This window comes from Hemibagrus wyckioides, linkage group LG04 (assembly GCF_019097595.1).
Source record: "Hemibagrus wyckioides isolate EC202008001 linkage group LG04, SWU_Hwy_1.0, whole genome shotgun sequence".
NCBI lineage: Eukaryota > Metazoa > Chordata > Actinopteri > Siluriformes > Bagridae > Hemibagrus > Hemibagrus wyckioides.
This window is the reverse complement of record NC_080713.1, coordinates 16,094,976-16,115,066: the sequence shown is the minus strand read 5'-3', so window position 1 is coordinate 16,115,066 and position 20,091 is coordinate 16,094,976. Positions and strand designations below refer to the sequence as shown.

Below are 20,091 nucleotides of genomic sequence, written 5' to 3'. Positions count from 1 at the left end.
CAAAATAAGTGTCTGTTACAGTATGTCGGTATTGACATATCTGTTTTTTCATGTATAATGAGTACATGGCTCAGATGTTTAAACACAACACACTTTGCTGATGGTAATTACAGACGGAAAAAGTGCAGTGTGAAAATATAGCAGCAATAAATGATCACTTTTTTAAGCAGTCCTTTCATTAATGAATCCGGGAAAAGTGCATATATGAAACCAGCAAGCAGGATTGTTGAATTTCTGACCATTTCATTACAGTAGAATACATTTATCAATTACACGTGCAATTCATCAAATGAAAAAGAAAGGAAAATATCAACAGTGGATGGAAAGAAAATGAAAAAGAAAAACACTCTCTTCAAAACCAGTGTAAAAAGCATCTTAAAGTAGAACAGCTGTAATAAACATGAAAACAATCCATGCTATTTCTAATACAGTAACCATTCTTAGTGCAATTATTATTATTATTATGCCAGCCATTTTTTTAAACAATTGTTTATCTAGGTAATATAGCTGGACTACTGTGTGTCTGTCCATACATACCCGTGGTTACATATGTATTGTGTCTTTGGCAAATAATACAAATCACATATCGCACTTTTCAGAAATAAATACTTAAAAGAAAAGAAAAAAAGCTTGTAAGAGATCTAGGGTTTTCTAGGATTAATAAGGCTGCCTAGGAAAGATCCTTTTTTAGTAGCAAACACTTTCACTTTAGACTTATTCAGATGGGATTAGTTTTACTGGTTGATGGCTATACTAATTTTTAATCTTGTGTCCAGATAGCTGTAAAACCTCAACATTTCTGCCAGACTGGAGTTGTATCACATATGATCAGATGTAAATGGAGCTGTAGTTATAATTGATCCTTTAATAAGCTTGTGGGATTGCACTCTTTGTGTGCTGTTCTGACTTTTCTGATTTTATATTCTTTCTCCTACTAAAACTACGTTCACACATCAGTGGGGGCGCAACTAGCATTGCAAATGAGTTTTCCTGCTGCTAAAATGAAACATTCTGGAGGAAGAGTGTATATAAATTCAGCAGTGTATGCATGAATCATATCATACAAGATAATGAAAACTAAGCTGAATTTTGTTCAAAAAATGAAATCAGAGCTTTTCCTAACCTGTGAAGTTTTAAGAATAATAACTTACAAAGTCACACAAGTACAATGTTAAATATATCACATTCAACTGTAAAATCTTTAGTATATTAATTGATTTTGAATATTAAGGGCTTGGAAAAACTGTTTCAAGCTAAAATAGAGTATACTGTATCACTTATCAAATAGAGTATACTGTATCACTTATCAAATAGAGTATACTGTATCACTTATCAAATAGAGTATACTGTATCACTGTATCCAAGACTAACAATGACATGTACCATAAAATGGAGCTGAAATGGAGCATACTGTATATCATAGACAATGATGCCTCTGTTGATTTCAGATATAGTTTGCTAATAAGTAAAAAAAACAAAATGTATTTGCATGTATTTCACACTGAAAATCCCTAGACCTCTTACGATAATATAGACAAAAAAGGATTGTATCATTGATTTCTGTAAATTCTATAAATATATAATTAAATACAAATACAGAGTATATGAAATGGAAAAAAAAAGAAAATATATAAATTTATATTTACAACTAAGTAATATTAAGGAAAAAGCCAACTCTACATACAGCAACTCCAACACATAGTAAAGTGCATTCAACTTTGGACCACATTCTTATACAATAATGCATATCTCCACACTGGCAGCAATGTGGTTCCCTCAGTGATAGGTCCTACCACTTGGGGTAATGGAACTTTGCTGCTCCCTAAAATACAACATGGTGCTATCAATGCCCTGATTGCTTTTGGCCTTGTATTATAACTGCATGTGGGACAATTTGCTATTCAACACCAATGAATTAATCTTGATCTGTCCTGGAGAAATGCACCTGTGCGTTATTGCTGTGTAACTACGATATACTATGAGAAGAACAAAGTATTTAGGCACTTTTGTTTTGGTTATTTAATATATATGTTTAGTGCATATATCCGGTAAAAATGTACACACACTTTGTACTTATAAATATAAACAGTAAGGTATGTATGTATTTGTAAGCATAAACAAAGATATGTTTAAAAATTGAAATGACAGGTGAAAGTATTTTGAGACTGATTTTATAATATATATATGTAAAGGTCACATTAATATAAAATGCAAATGCTGCTGCTGCAAATAAAGTTCTCACAAATTATACTGGGTGTCTATTAAAAACTGGTCAGGAAGACACAAAAAGCAACAATCATGGTAAAGATTAAGGAGCTTCCAAAGGGACAACAACCCTTCAGTAAAAAACCCTACAGAGCCATAGCCAAGATCCTAAACATCCATGTCAGTACGGCTGGTTCAATAATCTGCAGATCAAAATCTTATGAAACCACAGCTAATCATCGCGGGATAGGTGCGCCATGCAAGATTTCACAACACGCTCTCACACTAATGATAAGGAAGGTAAAAGAGAAGTCAGCAGTCACTCAGAAAGATTTGCAGGATGACCTGAAAGCAGCAGAAACAACAGTTACACAAAGAACAACAAGCAATGAACCACACTGCAATCATCGCTGTTCCTAAACCCCACTTAAAACTCCTCTGCTAAAAAAGAAGCACAGAAACGTGCAGCTAATGTTTGCACACAAGCACATAGACAAATCGGAGCATAGAATCCAAATAACACCATAGCCACTGTGAAGTACAGAGGAGAGAATCATGATATAAGGCTGCTTCTCTGCAAACTGGACATCTTACATCATGGACACATGGATGGAATGATGTACAGGAACATATTAGAGGAGAATTTAATTCCAGTGTCCAAATAATTTGGAGAGAAGAAGAACTGTTCAACAAGGCAATAACCCCAATCTTACAGCCAAAATGACTCAGACTCATTCATCAAGAAAAAAGAAGAAGCTTGCATGGCCTAACTAAGACTTATGGAGGATTATGAAATCGTGAGTCCATCACTGGGCCCTTATAATCTTGGATATTTAAAAGACAATTCATCAAAAGACATGGGTCAAAACTGAAAAAAATCAATTACATCTTACCAAAGAAATCTTGAAGATGTAATTGCCAACTATGGCTTTGCGTTGTCAGCAACACACTCTTTAAACGTGCCCCTTTCATAAAACAGTGCCTCAAGTCACATTTCTCTGCTAGCTCTACTCCAGTCAACTGTAAGTGATGTTATGATGACATGGAAGCATCTAGGAGTGATGTAAAGCTGGTGATGTAAAGCTCTGGACTCGGGAGCAGTAGAAACATTCTCTGGAGTGATGAATCACGCTTTATCTGGTAGTCTGCTAAACCTACCAGAATGTATAGTGCCAACAGTAATGCTTGTCTGGGCTGTTTTTAAGGGTTTGGGCCCCTTAGTTACAATGAAGGTAACGTTAATGCTACAGCATACATTTTAGTGTGCTGGCAATTTATGGCAACAGTTTGGGGAAATGGACATCGACCCCAGTGAACAACTTGTGGGATGAATTGGTTAATTCAATTACAAGCAAGGCTTGCTCATCTGATCAGTGCATGACCTCACAAATCTTCTTTGGACTGAACGGGCCAAAATTCACACAGACACATGCCAAAATCTTGCAGTAAGCTTTCACAGTAGAGTGGAGGCTGTTACAGAAGCCAAAAGAGGCCCAACCTGATAATATTCTCAATGGTTTTGGAATGGGATGTCCAAAAACTCATAACTGTGACTGTCATGTAGTTTGTAGTTTATAAATACATCTTTTTCATACACAGTCAAAAGATATTTTGTGTGCAAATTATAAATAAATATATAGATACATATACTGGAAGTACATTGAAATAAACAAAAACAAAAGTGTGTACTTTCCCCTCAGTGTATACCCTAAATATCTATAAAAGTAGTTCTGGAAAAGTGCAAGTGCTAGCCAGATGAATTTGCACAACATGTAACTCTGCAAAGGACTGCCCAGTGTTTCAGGACCAGAACCCTTGTCTCGATACTGTCCATGAACTACACTGCACAGTAAGCTGTCTGTCTGTTCAGATCTGGTGCTCTGATTTAGCAGAACCATCTTCGTGTGGATTCAACTATCCACTGTCCGTTGGCCTCTACCCTCAGTACTTGCTTGACTACCTGAATATAATTTGTAATTTTGTGCCCCCTTGCTGTTTGAAGTAGAACACAATCCTAGTATTGTCTTTCCATACTAATATATATAAGCGACTTAGAGGTTCCTGGAAATGGCATTAGCCACACAGCACAACAGCCACACACAATGATATGCTGATATCAAGCCCTGTTCTCCTCTATCCTTCACATTCAGGTTTTTCCACTCAAGACTGCACTGACTTTTATTAAAATTTTCTTGTGATTGCTTATTAGCCATAAATCCTCTATATTTAATATCGGGAGCTCCATCTGTCTTGTTACTTGTGCTATACTGTCAGTATCACAGGCAATACAGATAGGAAGGTACACATCCACTTAATTAACATCTTGGGCACTAGAGTGAAGGGCAGGTCTCTGCATGGTTATATCACCTCACTTATGTTGAAGAAGAGATGTGTGATGTGAAAATATGTTCCACAGCAATTAATGTGGAAATATGCACCATTCAGCTGAATGGACATAAACGTTTTTGTTCTAGTTTACAGCCTGTATCTGGTGTGCTCAGGATATGGAACGCCATTTTAAGAAGACATGGTCTTCTTAAGGTCTTCTTCAAGGTCTCTATGGGATAGAATTTGACTCCTGTATTTGGTGGTGGTGGACAAGGCAACTGTACACAAAACCCTGTGGACAAAGTGCTCAGTAGCCACAGATCTGTTGTTACAGAGCACCACTGATTTAATTTTAAAGGGATAAACCATCCTACCACTGACCACATATTTTTCAAGACTCCAGCACTTCTGGTGAATCATACTTTGGAGGTTTGGTCAGTCTGTGTCCTGATTTAAACATAACTTTGTGTTTTGGTGCACTAAAATGTATCCTGCATAACTCCTTCTGTCTATCTTGTGGTCTTTGAAGACCACTTCTTTGAAATAAATTAAACTTAGTAAAGACTCCCACCAATATTAACCAAGGAAAGGAGATCAGCCAATGCTTCCTGAAACTTTCCCAGGTGGTTTTATGAACCTGGGCAAATGCATTTGAGAAAGCTAAGCTTCCCTTCCCATTAGTTTCAACAGACCAAATCATTTCATGCTCCATTGATATGGCTCCTATAACTAGAAGTCTGTAAGATCTCTGTTCCCAGGGAATCTCGTGTCATGGACATTTTCTCTTTAAGGGCCAAAAGCAACTGCACCATGGTGTTACAAAAATGACTTGCAATATATTTCCTTTGCAAACCTTTGTTATAGTTCTCTTTTATTTGGATTTAACCACAATGCTTTTCCTACTGTACTGCTATCAAAGCCACCAATTTCTATACTGGTGACACTGATCTCCCACTGCAGCCATTATCCTTTGCACCTTAGATCACATAAACAATTGTGCAAGAAATGTATGAAATTGGTACACTGTGGAATAATCCAGTGTTATACCACAAAATCGGTCAGAAATACTCCAGAAGGAAACTCCCCCAGCAGCCTGGAATGTATGGAATTAGAACTATGTGAAATAGGCATCTTTTTCTACCAGCCACACAAAAATATGTTATTTATACCAGTAAATCCAGACCCATCATGTCACTGTGGCTATTTTATTCACTAGATAGAAATGTTTGCCTTAAACTTCGCAGATTCCTCCCTTCCCCAAACCAGAGCAGCTTATTTTAGTTTTAGTGCTGCTGCATAGCTAGACAATGCTGTCAGCTAGAATTAAAGCTATCCGAAATAAAATGTTTTGAACTGCAGGTAATACCTGACGGTCCAGGAAGAGGAACTTGTGCCAGATGCAATGTCAGGTTCTTACTGTTCCTCACAGCCATTAGTATTGCACACTTCACCCTCCTGACACTGGAACATGTACTGAGACATAGCAGCAGGGACAAGGATGTTGGCCAACTCCTACACACACAATACACAGACAGACAGGGTAGTACAACTGTCTAGCTGAATTCAGTAGGAACAGATTTTCAAGAGCCTTCAGTGGTGAAAGCTAATGTCTTCAGATGATCTGAAGTAGAGTAAGTTACTCACTGATTTGAGATTTGGGTCCATCTCTGTGAAGTTCCACTCATTCATGGGCATGCTAAATGTGAATGTCTTTAAGAGAGCAAAAACAGTTCATGATTTATTTAGATTCAACAGCACTCATATATATATTTATGTAAGCATATTATCACTAATATACCATTTACTGTAGCAAACAAAAACAATAGTAATTAGATGTTCAAGAATTAAATAAGGGCTGAATAATGGCTGAAATTTGTATGCAAGAATACAGCAAGTGAGAGCTGTGAAAACAACAGTCAGTGCCATCAACCTCCACAAGGCAGGGGTCAGGGTATCACTATCCACTGTTAGAGGAAGACTTTGAGAGCAGAAATATAAAGGCCAAACAAAAAGATGTAAACCGCTAATGAGCAGTAAGATCATATTATGAAAAAAATACAGAAATGAGCCACAAAGATTCTGGAAACAAGATTAAACTCTAGCAAAGTGATGAAAAGAACAAAGTGTGGAGAAAGAAAGGAGCTGCTCATTTCTGCTGCTCCAAGACATACAAGCTCATCAGTCAAGCAGGGTGGAGGTAGTGTCTAAACCTGTGTATTGGTGTGGTCAGTGAATTCCTAGGGCATTTATCACCATTATATTTTAAAATACTAGACTTGCCTCAGATGGCTAATTTCTAATTAGTTTTTCTTGCCTAAACACTTAAAGTCTTTTGAATGAGTATATAATGTACCAGGCAAGTTTTCAGCAATATTAACAATGAATTAATTCAAGTGGCCATTAAGAGTTTTTTATATCGATATTTAAAGAGCATTAATGTGTTTATATGTTGTACCTACATCCACACTGGCAGAGCTGGACTCTATACTATGCTGGTGGTTTCTCAGGAGCAGCTGTAGTTCTTCAAAGCTCATGTCCACATTTTCAACAGTTTCAGAATTTTCTGGCCTAACACATAGACACAATATTAGATCATACATAAAAATATAAAATTCAAAACAAACATATCCATCCACTACACCTACCTGTCCATGGTCCTCTTGGCCCTCCTCTCTGCAGCACCTGATCCTCGGCCCTCTAGGACGGATTGTACCATGGCCAAGGGGAGAACAGGAGGTTCAGTACACACACCACAAGAAACCTCCTCACTCCACCTGTGCACACCTGGACTCACTGGCTCTTCCTTAATAATCATTGGACATCTTTCCCTATATGAACAGGCCATATTGCAGTGTATATTACTGCACTATTTATTTAATATAAAATAAGAACATGTGATTCTTAAATAATGTTTATATCAAATTTTTTCACAATTTTTTTAAATTCAAAAACAACAAATATGTGTACCGTGCTTCCTCCATTTGAATAGCCATGGCACTAGGCTGTGACATGTCAGTAACATCAGAGATGATCGGCCCTACTGTCAAAGTGTTGCTAGTGGAACAGGAGACAGCTTCTGTGGATGGCTGACAGTGAGAAAAAAGGAATGAGATGCCTTAAAGGAGAATGTGAAATTAGCTTTTGTCATCCCATGGTGACAAAATGTACAATATGTATTAGGTCCACACTTTATACTTAAACTCATACTTTAAAATGCTCTAGCTATAATGATCTATTATTCCAATGTCTATTATTACCAAATAAAAGAAATGTGAAAAAAATTAACATAATGAGTTACTGTTTAATATTATTAGAACAAAATACATTTTTCAAACAAATAGAGGAAATATTTAAAAAAAAATTTTTTTAAATTGTTTGTCACCCTCTGTGTCCTGTAATTCAATTTTATTTGTATAGCGCTAAAAGCTATAGCAATTGACATTGTCTCAATGCAGCTTTACAATAATATAAAAATTCAGAATAAAAATGAAGGTAAATTTAAATAAAATTTATATCTATCACTAATGCAGAAGCCTGAGGTAACAGGGGCAAGGAAGAACTCCCTGTAATTTTGAACCAGAGGCATTCCTCCACATCTCAAGCTTTTATTCCTAGGTTTATGCATGTTGACTCTTAGCTCCTTACAAAAGAAGGACAGATGATGACTCTGGAACTGAGATCTGAAAACACACTACAATGACATTCAGGCATTGTATTTCTGCTAGGGCCTCTTTTTGGCAAAAAAACATTAAAATGCACTTCACCATACAAAGAATGACTTTCCATAAATCCTTTAAATATTGTCTATTGCTCATACTTGTATTCTGTCTTACCGATTGGATGTAGAAGGCCTCTTGTATTGACTCCATGGAGTGGCTGTGACTGAGTTTGGAGATAGGAGGAGAGGTGGAGCCATCATCCAACATCAGGGGCCTGCGGAATAGAAGGAGAGTCAGGAAAAACACACAAAATACAAATCTATGATTCAAGTAACATTATTATCCCAACAGAGTTTTGGACTGATGATATTTTTAGTCTATGACCTAATGAACCAGTATGAGAATGTATTTATTAATAGAGACTGAACAGCACTTCTGCTAGTCGCTTAGGATAGGGGCAGCTTGCCAAATGGCTAAAATGTAAATGTATTATAAAATATAGAATACATTATATATTATAATACATTATATAATATCATATATTATACATTATAGAAATGTAGTCAGAGATATTTCTTTCTTGGCATATAATCGGGATAGTGTTTCTTAAATGTTAGTTTTATGTCAGCTTGAATTTACTTGTATATGCTGAATAAAAGTTGTATTATTTTGAAGTATATTATTAGACCTCGTCCTCCCTCTCACCTGATTCATTTTCACAGGTCACCCTAGCTGACAGTGCATTTCTTCATAGAGGGTAGAGGGTCATGCGCTGTGGTTCAGTGGGTTGGTGTTTGTGTGTGTGTGTGTGTGTGTGTGTGTGTGTGTGGGCCATAGAGCTCAGTAGATCTGATTCAGCATTCAGCCCCATTCAGGGCAGCCGAACCAGTGAATTGTGTCACTTGACCAAATCCAGCTGAGTTGGCCATTCGCACAGCTGTGTTTATTAGGCCAGTATGTGTTGGTTTGCGATTTTCTATTCCTTTTTTGTTAATATGTGTGTGTGATAATCCAAGCACAGCTGCATCATCGTAGCGTGGGTAAGTAAAGTCTAGGTGAGAATGTGTACTCACAATTTTCTCTTCATTCCCACCGTGCTGGGAGGGCTCGTCTGCATCTGGCTGACCAGGAACTGTATCAGCTAATAACAAAGCCAGAGAGTGATTCAGCATTACCGAACTGCATCAAATGCCAAAATGTCTACATGCTCATATGTGGTGTTTTCATGTTGTTGTTTTTTTTTACCTTGTTCATAACTTTCTGCTGCTGTGTGTGGTTCTGTCTCAGTGACACCACCTCCCTCCACAGTACTTCATTCTGCCTACACAACCAGAGAGATGTCCTATTAATGCTTAAAGAAATTCAAATTTATCATAGCTTTGTCACAGTCTATTGTCACTACTGACACACAAGCCCATTGATCTACCTGAGGGTCCAGTACATAATCAATGCACATGACCTTCACTGCAAGCCACTAAAAGGTCAGGAGAGTTCTATTCAAACAGCATGCACAAAGCACAGGCACAGAGAATAGAGACCAAATGTAGGTGAAGAATGAGAGTGAATGTAGGGAAAGGGTCAAATCATTTAGGGTTGAGAATGCTTTCTGTTTGTTATTACAGTGGAGAGCACAAACACTCACTCAATTCTCATGTAGAAGCCTTCACACCTATATATAAAATCATTAGTTTTAGTTAATTAATAGTAAATGTACTACTACACTTGTTAAAAACTACCACGTTGGATAAAAAATGAAGGTCCCAAGATAAAACTGTGCAAAAATTCATTCATTTTCTTTCTACTTTTCCTACTGGGGGTTGCACTGGTAGCAGGCTAAGAAGGTAGGCGCAAACTTAGTCATCCCCGGCCTTACATTCCAGCTGTGAGATATAATCTTTCCAGTGAGTCCTGGGTCTGCTACAGGGGGGGTCTGTCTCAGTCCACTGGAATGTTCTAGGAGCCAGAACTAGGGGCAAACGTGTAAGGTGCTGGAACCATGTCATCTGGCTTCTCCTAATTCAGAGGAACAGTAGCACTACTCCTCGGCACTCCCAGATTGCAGAGCTCCTCACCCTATCACAGAGAATAAGCACAACTTCCCTGCAAAGGAACCTGACTTCTTCTTCCTGTCATCTTCACTATATTCTTGTCACTATCCACAGCTCAGGACAAGGATGTAGAGCTTAACTTTAACCCAGCTCCTGCTTCACTAACACTGCAAATAATAACAAATTCAAATCATGTATAAAATGGGTGTGAAAAAGTTGGGCTCTCACTGTTTCATATCTTGCATCTGGCACTCCATGTTCTCTTGTTGGCTGCGAAGCACCTGTACTTCATACAGAAGCTTGCTTAAATCCTCCTGCCTGAATTTAGTCTCCTCAGTTTTTACTATAGACACCTGAGAGAGAACATATACACAATCAGCTGGAAGAATCAGGAGGACATGCATGCCAACAAAACCACTGTGACTAAGTGTAAGACTAAATTGTGTATGCATACAGTCATGCATTAGTCATACCTTGCGCTTGATGTGCTCTAGCAGATGCTCATGGCCTTGGAGGAAGTACAGGTGCTGAAATTCTGTATCATCTCTCTCTGGCTTCACCAGCCCACTCTGTTCAATGTTCACCACCTTCCTGAAGCCATCTGAAATAATAAGATATGATATGCACATATACTTACATATACATAAATATACATACATACATGTGCAGGATCCCTACACATTATTAGTTTAATTAGAGGTTTGAGTGACACCTATGCTACAGCTTGTGTAGTAAAAAGCTACAGAATCAAACTACTGGGTAATAGTAAGAATATATTGTGATACAAGCTGCTGTTGAAAATGAATAATGGAAATTATAGAAAATTCCCCACATTTTATTAAATATGAAGGATGTTTTCAGTTGCTATAATTTTAGTTTTAACATGGCACCATGGTTGGAATTATAACTAAATACAACTCAACCTTTCAAGTGTCAAATAGCTTAATTTCTGCTATGTTGTGTACCAGTACATACACATGTTGAGTTGGCGCACAAAGCTGGCCATGTTGTTGTGCTTGAAGTACTTGGGCAGAACCTCTTTGGCAAACCTGCCTTGGTCAAACACATGGAAGCTGGTACCAGTCTAGAGAGAAAAGACCAAGCAAAAAATAAGTCTGTGTTTTAATGGAATATCAGATATATTAAATAAATTATATTTATGTAGGCAAATGTCATGGGTTTTTTTTTTTTTATATGTAAACAAGTAGTTGTAGTTTAAGTTGTAGGGTATATGTGGAAATCTAAAAGTGGAATAATTACATAAGATGTAATTTAGTGTTCAGGTGGCAAAGAGAAAGAACACACAGAAACGCTTCAGGCAGCTGTGTGAAAGTTTTGATGTGTCACAGAGACCCACTGCAGTGAAAATAACAGTTTCTTTACTTTGAAGGGGTTGACAAGCAGTTTCCTTTGATTTACAGGGTTATTTATGCTCAAATAAATTATGTATAAAGTATATGCATTCTCAAATATTTCCAAAATGCAAGAAGAGGTCTTAGATTATGCTTGTCAGTTGATCCTGGAGATTAAAAGCATATATAAAAATAAGCAAAGGACACAGCAAGAAAGAGGACTGTGTCAGGAAATCTGGCATTAAACGAAAGACTAAAAAACCAACACTATTCCGGTTTGCTTAAGTCTCAACCTGTTCTTATCACATTCCCTTTCTTGTTGGTTTCCTTAAAAGCCCAAATAATGAAAGAGAATTCTATAGTGACCTTCAGGTCAGAAAGCAATGACCCAATACATTTCTTTAAGTGTCTCCTTCCTCTTAAAAACATAAATCATTAACCCATGACTCACCTACCACTAGTCAACCTTTAATCTACACCTTGGTTAATACTGATTATATATTAAATAGCATTTAACCAATATTAGTTGGTTTGATCTTAATATCTCTGTTTTTATTGCACATCAGAGTGAATCAGGATGTCAAGGCCCAAAGATTACCTGAAAATTCTGAATCTCTTACATGTTTAGGTGTCTATTGCTGACTATTTATTTATATTAGATGAGGAACACAGACTTATTTACTGACCACATTGGTCTATTCATGTAAAAATGTATATTGTACATAGTACATCACTCATTAACATTAGAGATTTATGACCAACATCCTCATAAAAATTCGTTTTTTATGTAAAGCAATGTAATATTTTTAAGGGTTGTGGCAGGATCTCAGCTTTTCTTCCAAGGCATAAATCTTTAAAAAATGCCTCAAGCAAAGTTTTAATGAGATTTTTGCATAGTCATACAGAAATACAAAAAAAATCTCACCATGCAAACACAGAACCTCAAAAGTTTTCATTATAATAGCAGCATATAATAAACAAAGTCGCTACTAAACCTTTGTGAACCGCATTATTAACATCTGTAAGGATATTGTTCAGCGTATTATGTATGATGTATCCCATTTAATCCATATGATGTGATAAGACTATCTGTTTTGACAATAACATCATAAAATTTTTCTTGTCCTTAAAAATGTGTAATACATTTTTAAAAAATGACAGCTTTGTTTTACGAGAAAATTCTACATATACATTTTTAATCCCTCAGCAAAAGATTTTTACTGCTAGACCTATCCAATGCCTACATGAGGTTTTGGTTCTTTAAATAAAAAGCTGAGCTAGAGAATGTGTTATTCAAAAAAGATTGAATTTCGGTGCTTAAATGTACTCTTAGCTCAATAGGAAGCATAACAGCTGACTCACAGTGCTCCAACAGATGAGATGGTTGGTCTCCGGGTCTTCCACCAGTGTCCACAGCTTGGTGAGGAATGCTGGCACGTTGTTGGCATAGCCTCCATCCACACCTATGGAACCTGGTGACTCCTGCATATCTGTTCTCAGCCCTGGGCCTGGGTTTCTGTACTTGAGATGTGTGTATATAAATGTACATTTGCTAGCCAAGACTGCTCAGTCCATTTCTGGTCTCTGCCCTCCCGAGCTCCTGATCCTGTTCCTCTCACGTTCTCTGTATCTCTTGCTTGCTCCCTCTCTCTGGCTCAGTCATCTGGCCATATCAGGCTTGTGTCGTTCATGTAGGCTTGTGTCAGCATAAAGAGAGGATGCAGCCTCATCACCACCTCTCCAACAAAAGAAGCCATAGGAACAATACATGGTCGTACAAAGCCTAGAATAATACTGCACTGTTACACCAAACACAATGCTCCAACAAAACCTGTGCATGAGTGTTGTGAGTCATACGCGTGTTTGAATTGCTTTTTCGTCTATTGTTTAGCTATATGACTGCAGATATTTGAATTCTTGAAACATACAATTATATTATATTAATAAAATATCAGTCTACCCACAAGTACATGTTTTTGTTCTTATTTGTTTTCATTGTTTTAATAAATTATGAAAAATGCAGCTTGAAAAAACTACTTACTAAATGTAAAATGACTTTTTAAATCAATATCCATAATAAAAAAGTGAACATCAAAATTTACACAAAATGCACAAGGGTACAAAACTCCAATGCTGGCAAAATTATATATGCAGTGTATAGAGTACCATATACAGTGCTGCCTCTAATAATATAAGCATCATATTGAATGTTTTTTGGACATTACTGAAATGGAATATGAAGTGATAAAGCTCCTGATATACTGTACATAAGGATTGTGCATTTTTGAATGATGTACATGTATAACAAATATGTCCATCGTCTAGGACTGCTGTTTCACTGTAAAAGTCATATTAGTGATTAGTTATAGCTTGATTGCAGGCAAATTGAGTACTTTCCCTTATTAGGTTCTTTTTACACAAACATAATATTAATACAAATTCTGGATATTTTTATTTGAAGCTTGATCTTTCGAGGAGCTTTTTCTTTGACATTGTCTATTTGCAGATAATCTTGCTTATTTCAAGCATTTATTTCTAGTTAAAAAAAATTAAAAAACTTTTTGCAAATGTCCCTAGAGATAGATTAATGGTCTTAAATTGGTTACAAAAAATATTACCTATTCAAAATATCTTCATGTGCACAAATCCCACTTTACAACTCTGTATTGAACATTGATCTCATTTGAAGAGGCACTGTTCATCATGAAAGCATTTCACAAGACAACAAGCAGAGGGAGCCATCCTCAAGGTTGATATCAAACACTGTTCATCCAATAGTGAAGCACAGCTCACTTATAGAAATAGTGAATCTATCAGGTAACTAATTTTTAAGCCTTTTCTATACACATCTCCTGCCAAACTGCTGAACTGAGATCTTCGCTTATTTGCATGATTATTAGGTACACCTTGTACAAACTCATGTATACTGTATGATCAGTGTAAATTTTATCAGGTAAACTTACTATGCGGTGAGGTGCGCACTTAACACACAGGTATAGAAATAGTGACAGCAGTCCACAGAGCCATACTTCAAACCCACAATAAAACAATAATCCAAGAAAAACCATGTGACCAACAATGTGCTGAGTTATAACTCGTAACCAACTGGTATTTTTATTTGTTTTTATGTACAATAATGTTTTAATGTTGATATATTATTAGATTGTTAGAATTTGTTTTAAATAACCTAGTCAGTACTTATCTTATAGTCTAATAAGTGTTTAGATGAAGCGAGCTGGCAGCATGGTTACAATTAAACCATTATACATATTATATTTACATGGGAAAGGAACATGGGATAGAATTAGCCATTTCACTTTAAGTCCATACGAACCCAAAAGTTTACATAGTTCCAGACAAAAGGAATTCAAACTCACTTTCCTATCTTAAATCAATTACAGCATTTCCTTTAATTGCATAAGAGTTTATTTCAAAATAATAGCTGAAAGGCATATTTATTTGAACTTTTATTTACTGCATCCGTCTTTTTTCCACATACACTTTTATAGTATTTGATAGCATTGCCTCTTAATTACTCAAACTTGAATTAAACACTTGCAGTAGCATTCCACCAGCTCACCACTCACAATACTTTGTTGGAGTTTTTTTTTTTTCATAACCATTTCTCCTAAAGAATTGGTGTAATTCAGTCACAGTTTGTGTGCTTCCTTGCCAGTATTGCTTCAGTATTTCTAGATAATCTTCCTTCCTAATGATGACATCTACTTTCTCAAGTGCATCATTCCCTTTCCCAGCAAGACACCACACAACATGATGCTGCCACCCCTATGCTTCACAGCTAGGATGGTGCTCTTCAGATTAAAAGCCTCACCGTTTTTTTCTCCATGCATAGCACTTATCATTATGGCCAAACAATTAATTTTTTTTTAATCAAAGAAGAAAACTCCTTCAAAATGCTTGTGATGACCTGCAAATGTCAGTCTATTTTTTATGCTGGTCACTCTTAATGGTAAATATTGTACATACACTGGTTCCTCTGATGTCTACATCAGTTATTTTATAATTCTAGAATAATTCTGGAATAATTCCAGAATTATTTTATAAATCAGTTATTTTATAATTCCCTAATATGGTGCTGGTAGCCACTGAAAAGCAGTGGAGAGAACTTAGCAATGAGGTTATTTAATATTACTTGGGATGACTGAACACATGCCTGTATTCTAGCCTGTATTCTAGGGAGTTTCAGGGGAAGACCTGCCAAGAAGCACTGTTCTAATTTTGAGAAGAAGGACCTGGGTGGCCTTCATTGACAGAAATAGAGAAACGCTTTTAAAGGAGAAACCTACATGACCTAAGAGTCAGATTCTTTGACCAGGGTTTGGGTCGTTGAGGCCCCTGCCCATGACTGATACCCAAACCATATTGCACCGACCCCTTATGCTCCTTCCTGCGAGTGGTGAGCCTGGTTCTTGACCGGAAAAAGGTGGCTTGTCCCCTCCAGGTTGGAGGGGTGTTCCTCCCTCAAGTGGAGTTGATTAAGTATCTAGGGGTCTTGTTTATGAGTGAGGGAAGGATGGAGCGTGAGAAAGGACGAGATCCCGGATACAAGTGGCCGAAATGAGTTTCCTCTGTAGGGTGACTAGGTGCTCCCTTACAGATAGGGTAAGGAGCTCTGTCTCCCGGGAGGAGCTCAGAGTAGAGCCACTGCTCCTGGATGTCTCCCTGGGGAGATGTTCCGGGCATGCCCCACCGGGAAGAGACCCCGGGGAAGACCCAGGACACGCTGGAGGGACTATGTCTCTCGGCTGACCTGGAAACGCCTCGGAATCCCCCTGAAAGAGTTGGAGGAAGTGTCTAGGGAGAGGGAAGTCTGGGCATCCCTGCTTATACTGCTGCCCCCGCGACCCGGCTCCGGATAAGTGGGAGACAATGACATGACATGACATGACTTACATGACCAGGTCAGATTAACATCAATAGCAGAGAATGATAGTTAACTGTTGAGAATGACAAAAATGGTTTGTGCATTAGATGGTGTAATTAGAGAGCTCTCCTGGGACACAAAACCTTGATGTGGGAACCTTATATTGCCAAAGATTTTGGGACACCCCTCCATATAATTGAATTCCGGTGTTGTTTTTTAGGGGTTGGCTTGGCCCCTTAGTTCCAAGGAACTCTTAATGCTTCAGCATACCAAGACATTTTGGACAATTTCATGCTCACAACTTAATGGGAACAGTTTGGGAATGACCCTTTACTGTTCCAACATGACCGTGCACCAGTGCAAGGGTCCAGAAAGACATGGATGAGTGAGTTTGGTGTGAAGGAACTTGACTAGCCTGCACAGAGTCCTGACCTCAACCTGATAGAACACCTTTGGGATGAATTAGAGTGGAGACTGCGAGTCAGACCTTCTCATCCAACAACACGCCTGACCTCACAAATGCGCTTCTAGAGCAATGGTCAAAAATTCCCATAAACATACTCCTAAACCTTGTGGAAAGCCTTCCAAGAAGAGTTGAAGCTGTCATAGCTGCAAAGGGTGGGACAACTCCATATTAAATTCATATGCATGTAAAAGTAGACATCCCAAAACTTTTGGCAATATATTGTATCTCCAGGAATATACAACATCTTAGCCTTGGTGAGATTCAGGTGGTTAGTTGACATCTATGGTGAGATTACAACCAGACATGCTGAGATACAAGTCTATGAGTATCTGAGAGAGTGAAGGTGAAGATAAATCTGAAATGAACTTCCATCCAAGTAGGTACTACAACTGGGTCTTAAAAGCAGAGCTGTTATGAACATATATATTACATACAAAATAAATGTGTACATGTAAAAATGTGTGATTAATGTTGGCCACAGCTAAGCAGGAAAATATAAGAGTAGAATACTTGTAACTAAATAAGCCCAGTCAGCTGATATGGCTCCACCATGTCAGTCCTAAATCATGCTCCATAGACTGTTCAAGCCACAGTCTATCAGCATTAGTGCCACTACAGCACAGAATACATAATCCTAGTAGGTACATTTAGACAGTGTCGAACATTTATAGTTTGTTGTAATTATTTTAATGTTGTAAGTTGTAATCTATCTATCTATCTATCTATCTATCTATCTATCTATCTATCTATCTATCTATCTATCTATCTATCTATCTATCTATCTCATAGTTGTCTGACTCTTTTTTAAAACCTAATGATAACTGAAATCAGCCAAACAAACCTGATGAAATGTTTACACAAAAGTGAGTACACCCCTCACATTTTTGTAAATATTTTATTATATCTTTTCATGTGACAACACTGAAGAACTGACACTCTGCTACAATGTAAAGTAGTGAGTGTACAGCCTGTATAACAGTGTAAATTTACTGTCCCCTCAAAATAACACACAGCCATTAATGTCTAAACTGTTGGCAACAAAAGTGAGTACACCCCTAAGTGGAAATGTCCAAATTGGGCCCAAAGTGTCAATATTTTGTGTGGCCACCATTATTTTCCAGCACTGCCTTAACCCTCTTGAGCATGGAGTTCGCCAGAGTTTCACAGGTTGCCACTGGAGTCCTCTTCCACTCCTCCATGATGACATCACAGAGCTGGTGGATGTTAGAGACCTTGCGCTCCCCCACCTTAGGGTTTAGGTCTGGAGACATGCTTGGCCAGTCCATCACCTTTACCCTCAGCTTCTTTAGCAAGGCAGTGGTCATCTTGGAGGTGTGTTTGGGGTCATTATCATGCTGGAATACTGCCCTGTGGCCCAGTCTCCCAAAGGAGGGGATCATGCTCTGCTTCAGTATGTCACAGTACATGTTGCCATTCATGTTTCCCTCAATGAACTGTAGCTCCCCAGTGCCAGCAGCACTCATGCAAGCCCAGACCATGACACTCCCACCACCATGCTTGACTGTAGGCAAGGCACACTTGTCTTTGTACTCCTCACCTGGTTGACGCCACACACGCTTGACACCATCTGAACCAAATAAGTTTATCTTGGTCTTATCGGACCACAGGACATGGTTCTGGCCTTAGTCTCCTTATCTTCAGCAAACTGTATGCGGGCTTTCTTGTGCATCATCTTTAGTAGAGGCTTACTTCTGGGATGACAGTCATGCATACCAATTTGATGCAATGTGCGGCGTATGGTCTGAGCACTGACAGCAGCCTTCAACCTCTGCAGCAATGATGGCGGCACTCATATGTCTATTTCCCCAAAGACAACCTCCGGATATGACGCTGAGCATGTGCACTCAACTTCTTTGTTCGACCATGGCGAGGCCTGTTCTGAGTGGAACCTGTCCTGTAAAACCGCTGTATGGTCTTGCCCACCGTTCCACCGTAAGTTTCAGGGTCTTCTATCTTCTTATAGCCTAGGCCATCTTTATGTAGAGCAACAATTCTTTTTTTCAGATCCTCAGAGAGTTCTTTGCCATGAGGTGCCATGTTGAACTTCCAGTGACCAGTACGAGAGGGTATGAGAGCGATAACACCAAATTTAACATACCTGATCACCATTCACACCTGAGACCTTGTAACACTTACAAGCCACATGACACCGGGGAGGGTAAATGGCTAATTGGGCCCAATTTGGACATTTCCACTTAGGAGTGTACTCACTTTTGTTGCCAACAGTTTAGACATTAATGGCTATGTGTTGAGTTATTTTGAGGGGACAGTAAATTTACACTGTTATATACAGGCTGTACACTCACTACTTTACATTGTAGCAGAGTGTCAGTTCTTCAGTGTTGTCACATGAAAAGATATAATAAAATATTTACAAAAATGTGAGGGGTGTACTCACTTTTGTGATATACTGTACATATCCTTGAATGTTTGGCCATTATTATTATATTATAAACACACAGGTTGACAGACAGAGGTTTAAATGGCTATTAGCACCTGTGACTCATTGTAACTGTAATTAGCGTCTGTGCATAAATAGTCACTGAGTTTCTCAGCTCCTGAGGTAATACACTGACTTGGCTGGATACCGCACCATGGGGAAGACAAAAGAACTGCCAATGGACCTGCAAAATAAGGTAGTTGAACTTTATAAAGCAGGAAAAGGACATAAAAAGACATATCAACTCTTGAAAATGCCAGTCAGTATTGTTCAAACTCTGATAAAGAAGTGGAAAATGAGAGGTTCTGTTGATACTAAGCCTTGGTCAGGTAGACCAAGAAAGATTTCACCCACTACTGCTAAAAGAATTGTTCAGGATGCAAAGAAAAACCCACAAACAACTTTGAGAGAAATACAGGCTGCTCTGGAAAAAAGTAGTGTTGTTTCAAGGAGCATAATAAGGAGGTACTTGAACATAAATGACCTGCATGGTCAGGTTGCCAGGAGAAAGCTGTTACTGTGCCCATGCCACAAAAAGGCCTCCTTTCAGTACACCAGACAGCACCTAGACCTTTAAGTCTTACAGTTTTCTGGAGCAGAGTCATTTAAATTGATGAGTGCAAAATTGACCTTCACAAAGTCGAACCATAAACACTATGTTTGGAGAGGAGTCAACAAGGCCTACGG

General features: G+C 38.0%; 1 protein-coding gene across 4 annotated transcripts; it reads right to left on the bottom strand.

Moving 5' to 3' along the window:
• Positions 1–13,810, bottom strand: hsf4 (heat shock transcription factor 4). 4 transcript variants are annotated; one of them, XM_058387147.1, is made up of 13 exons: positions 12,955–13,810; positions 11,216–11,324; positions 10,714–10,841; positions 10,469–10,593; positions 9,438–9,513; positions 9,266–9,333; positions 8,367–8,466; positions 7,501–7,619; positions 7,179–7,361; positions 6,993–7,101; positions 6,178–6,243; positions 5,900–6,045; positions 1–5,626 (listed from the first exon to the last, which is right to left on the bottom strand). In XM_058387147.1, the coding sequence occupies exons 1-12, from the start codon at positions 13,078–13,080 to the stop codon at positions 5,947–5,949; spliced, it is 1,308 nt and encodes a 435-aa protein (XP_058243130.1). In that variant the 5' UTR covers positions 13,081–13,810; the 3' UTR covers positions 1–5,626; positions 5,900–5,946. The 4 variants fall into 4 exon arrangements, with proteins under 4 accessions (XP_058243130.1, XP_058243131.1, XP_058243132.1 ...); XM_058387148.1 differs by having other exon boundaries at positions 1–2,550; XM_058387149.1 differs by having other exon boundaries at positions 1–1,822.
• Between the last annotated feature and the right edge of the window lie 6,281 nt (positions 13,811–20,091).

What these genes read in the sequence shown, in the direction of transcription:
- hsf4 (XM_058387146.1), bottom strand. Translation starts at nt 13,080, where the DNA reads ATGCAGGAGTCACCAGGTTCCATAGGTGTGGATGGAGGCTATGCCAAC. An exon ending in ATCTCATCTGTTGGAGCACT is followed by an intron (nt 11,325 to 12,954) that starts GTGAGTCAGCTG and finishes TTTTCTCTCTAG; the next exon opens with ACTGGTACCAGCTTCCATGT. An exon ending in AGCAGAAAGTTATGAACAAG is followed by an intron (nt 9,334 to 9,437) that starts GTAAAAAAAAAC and finishes CTTTGTTATTAG; the next exon opens with CTGATACAGTTCCTGGTCAG.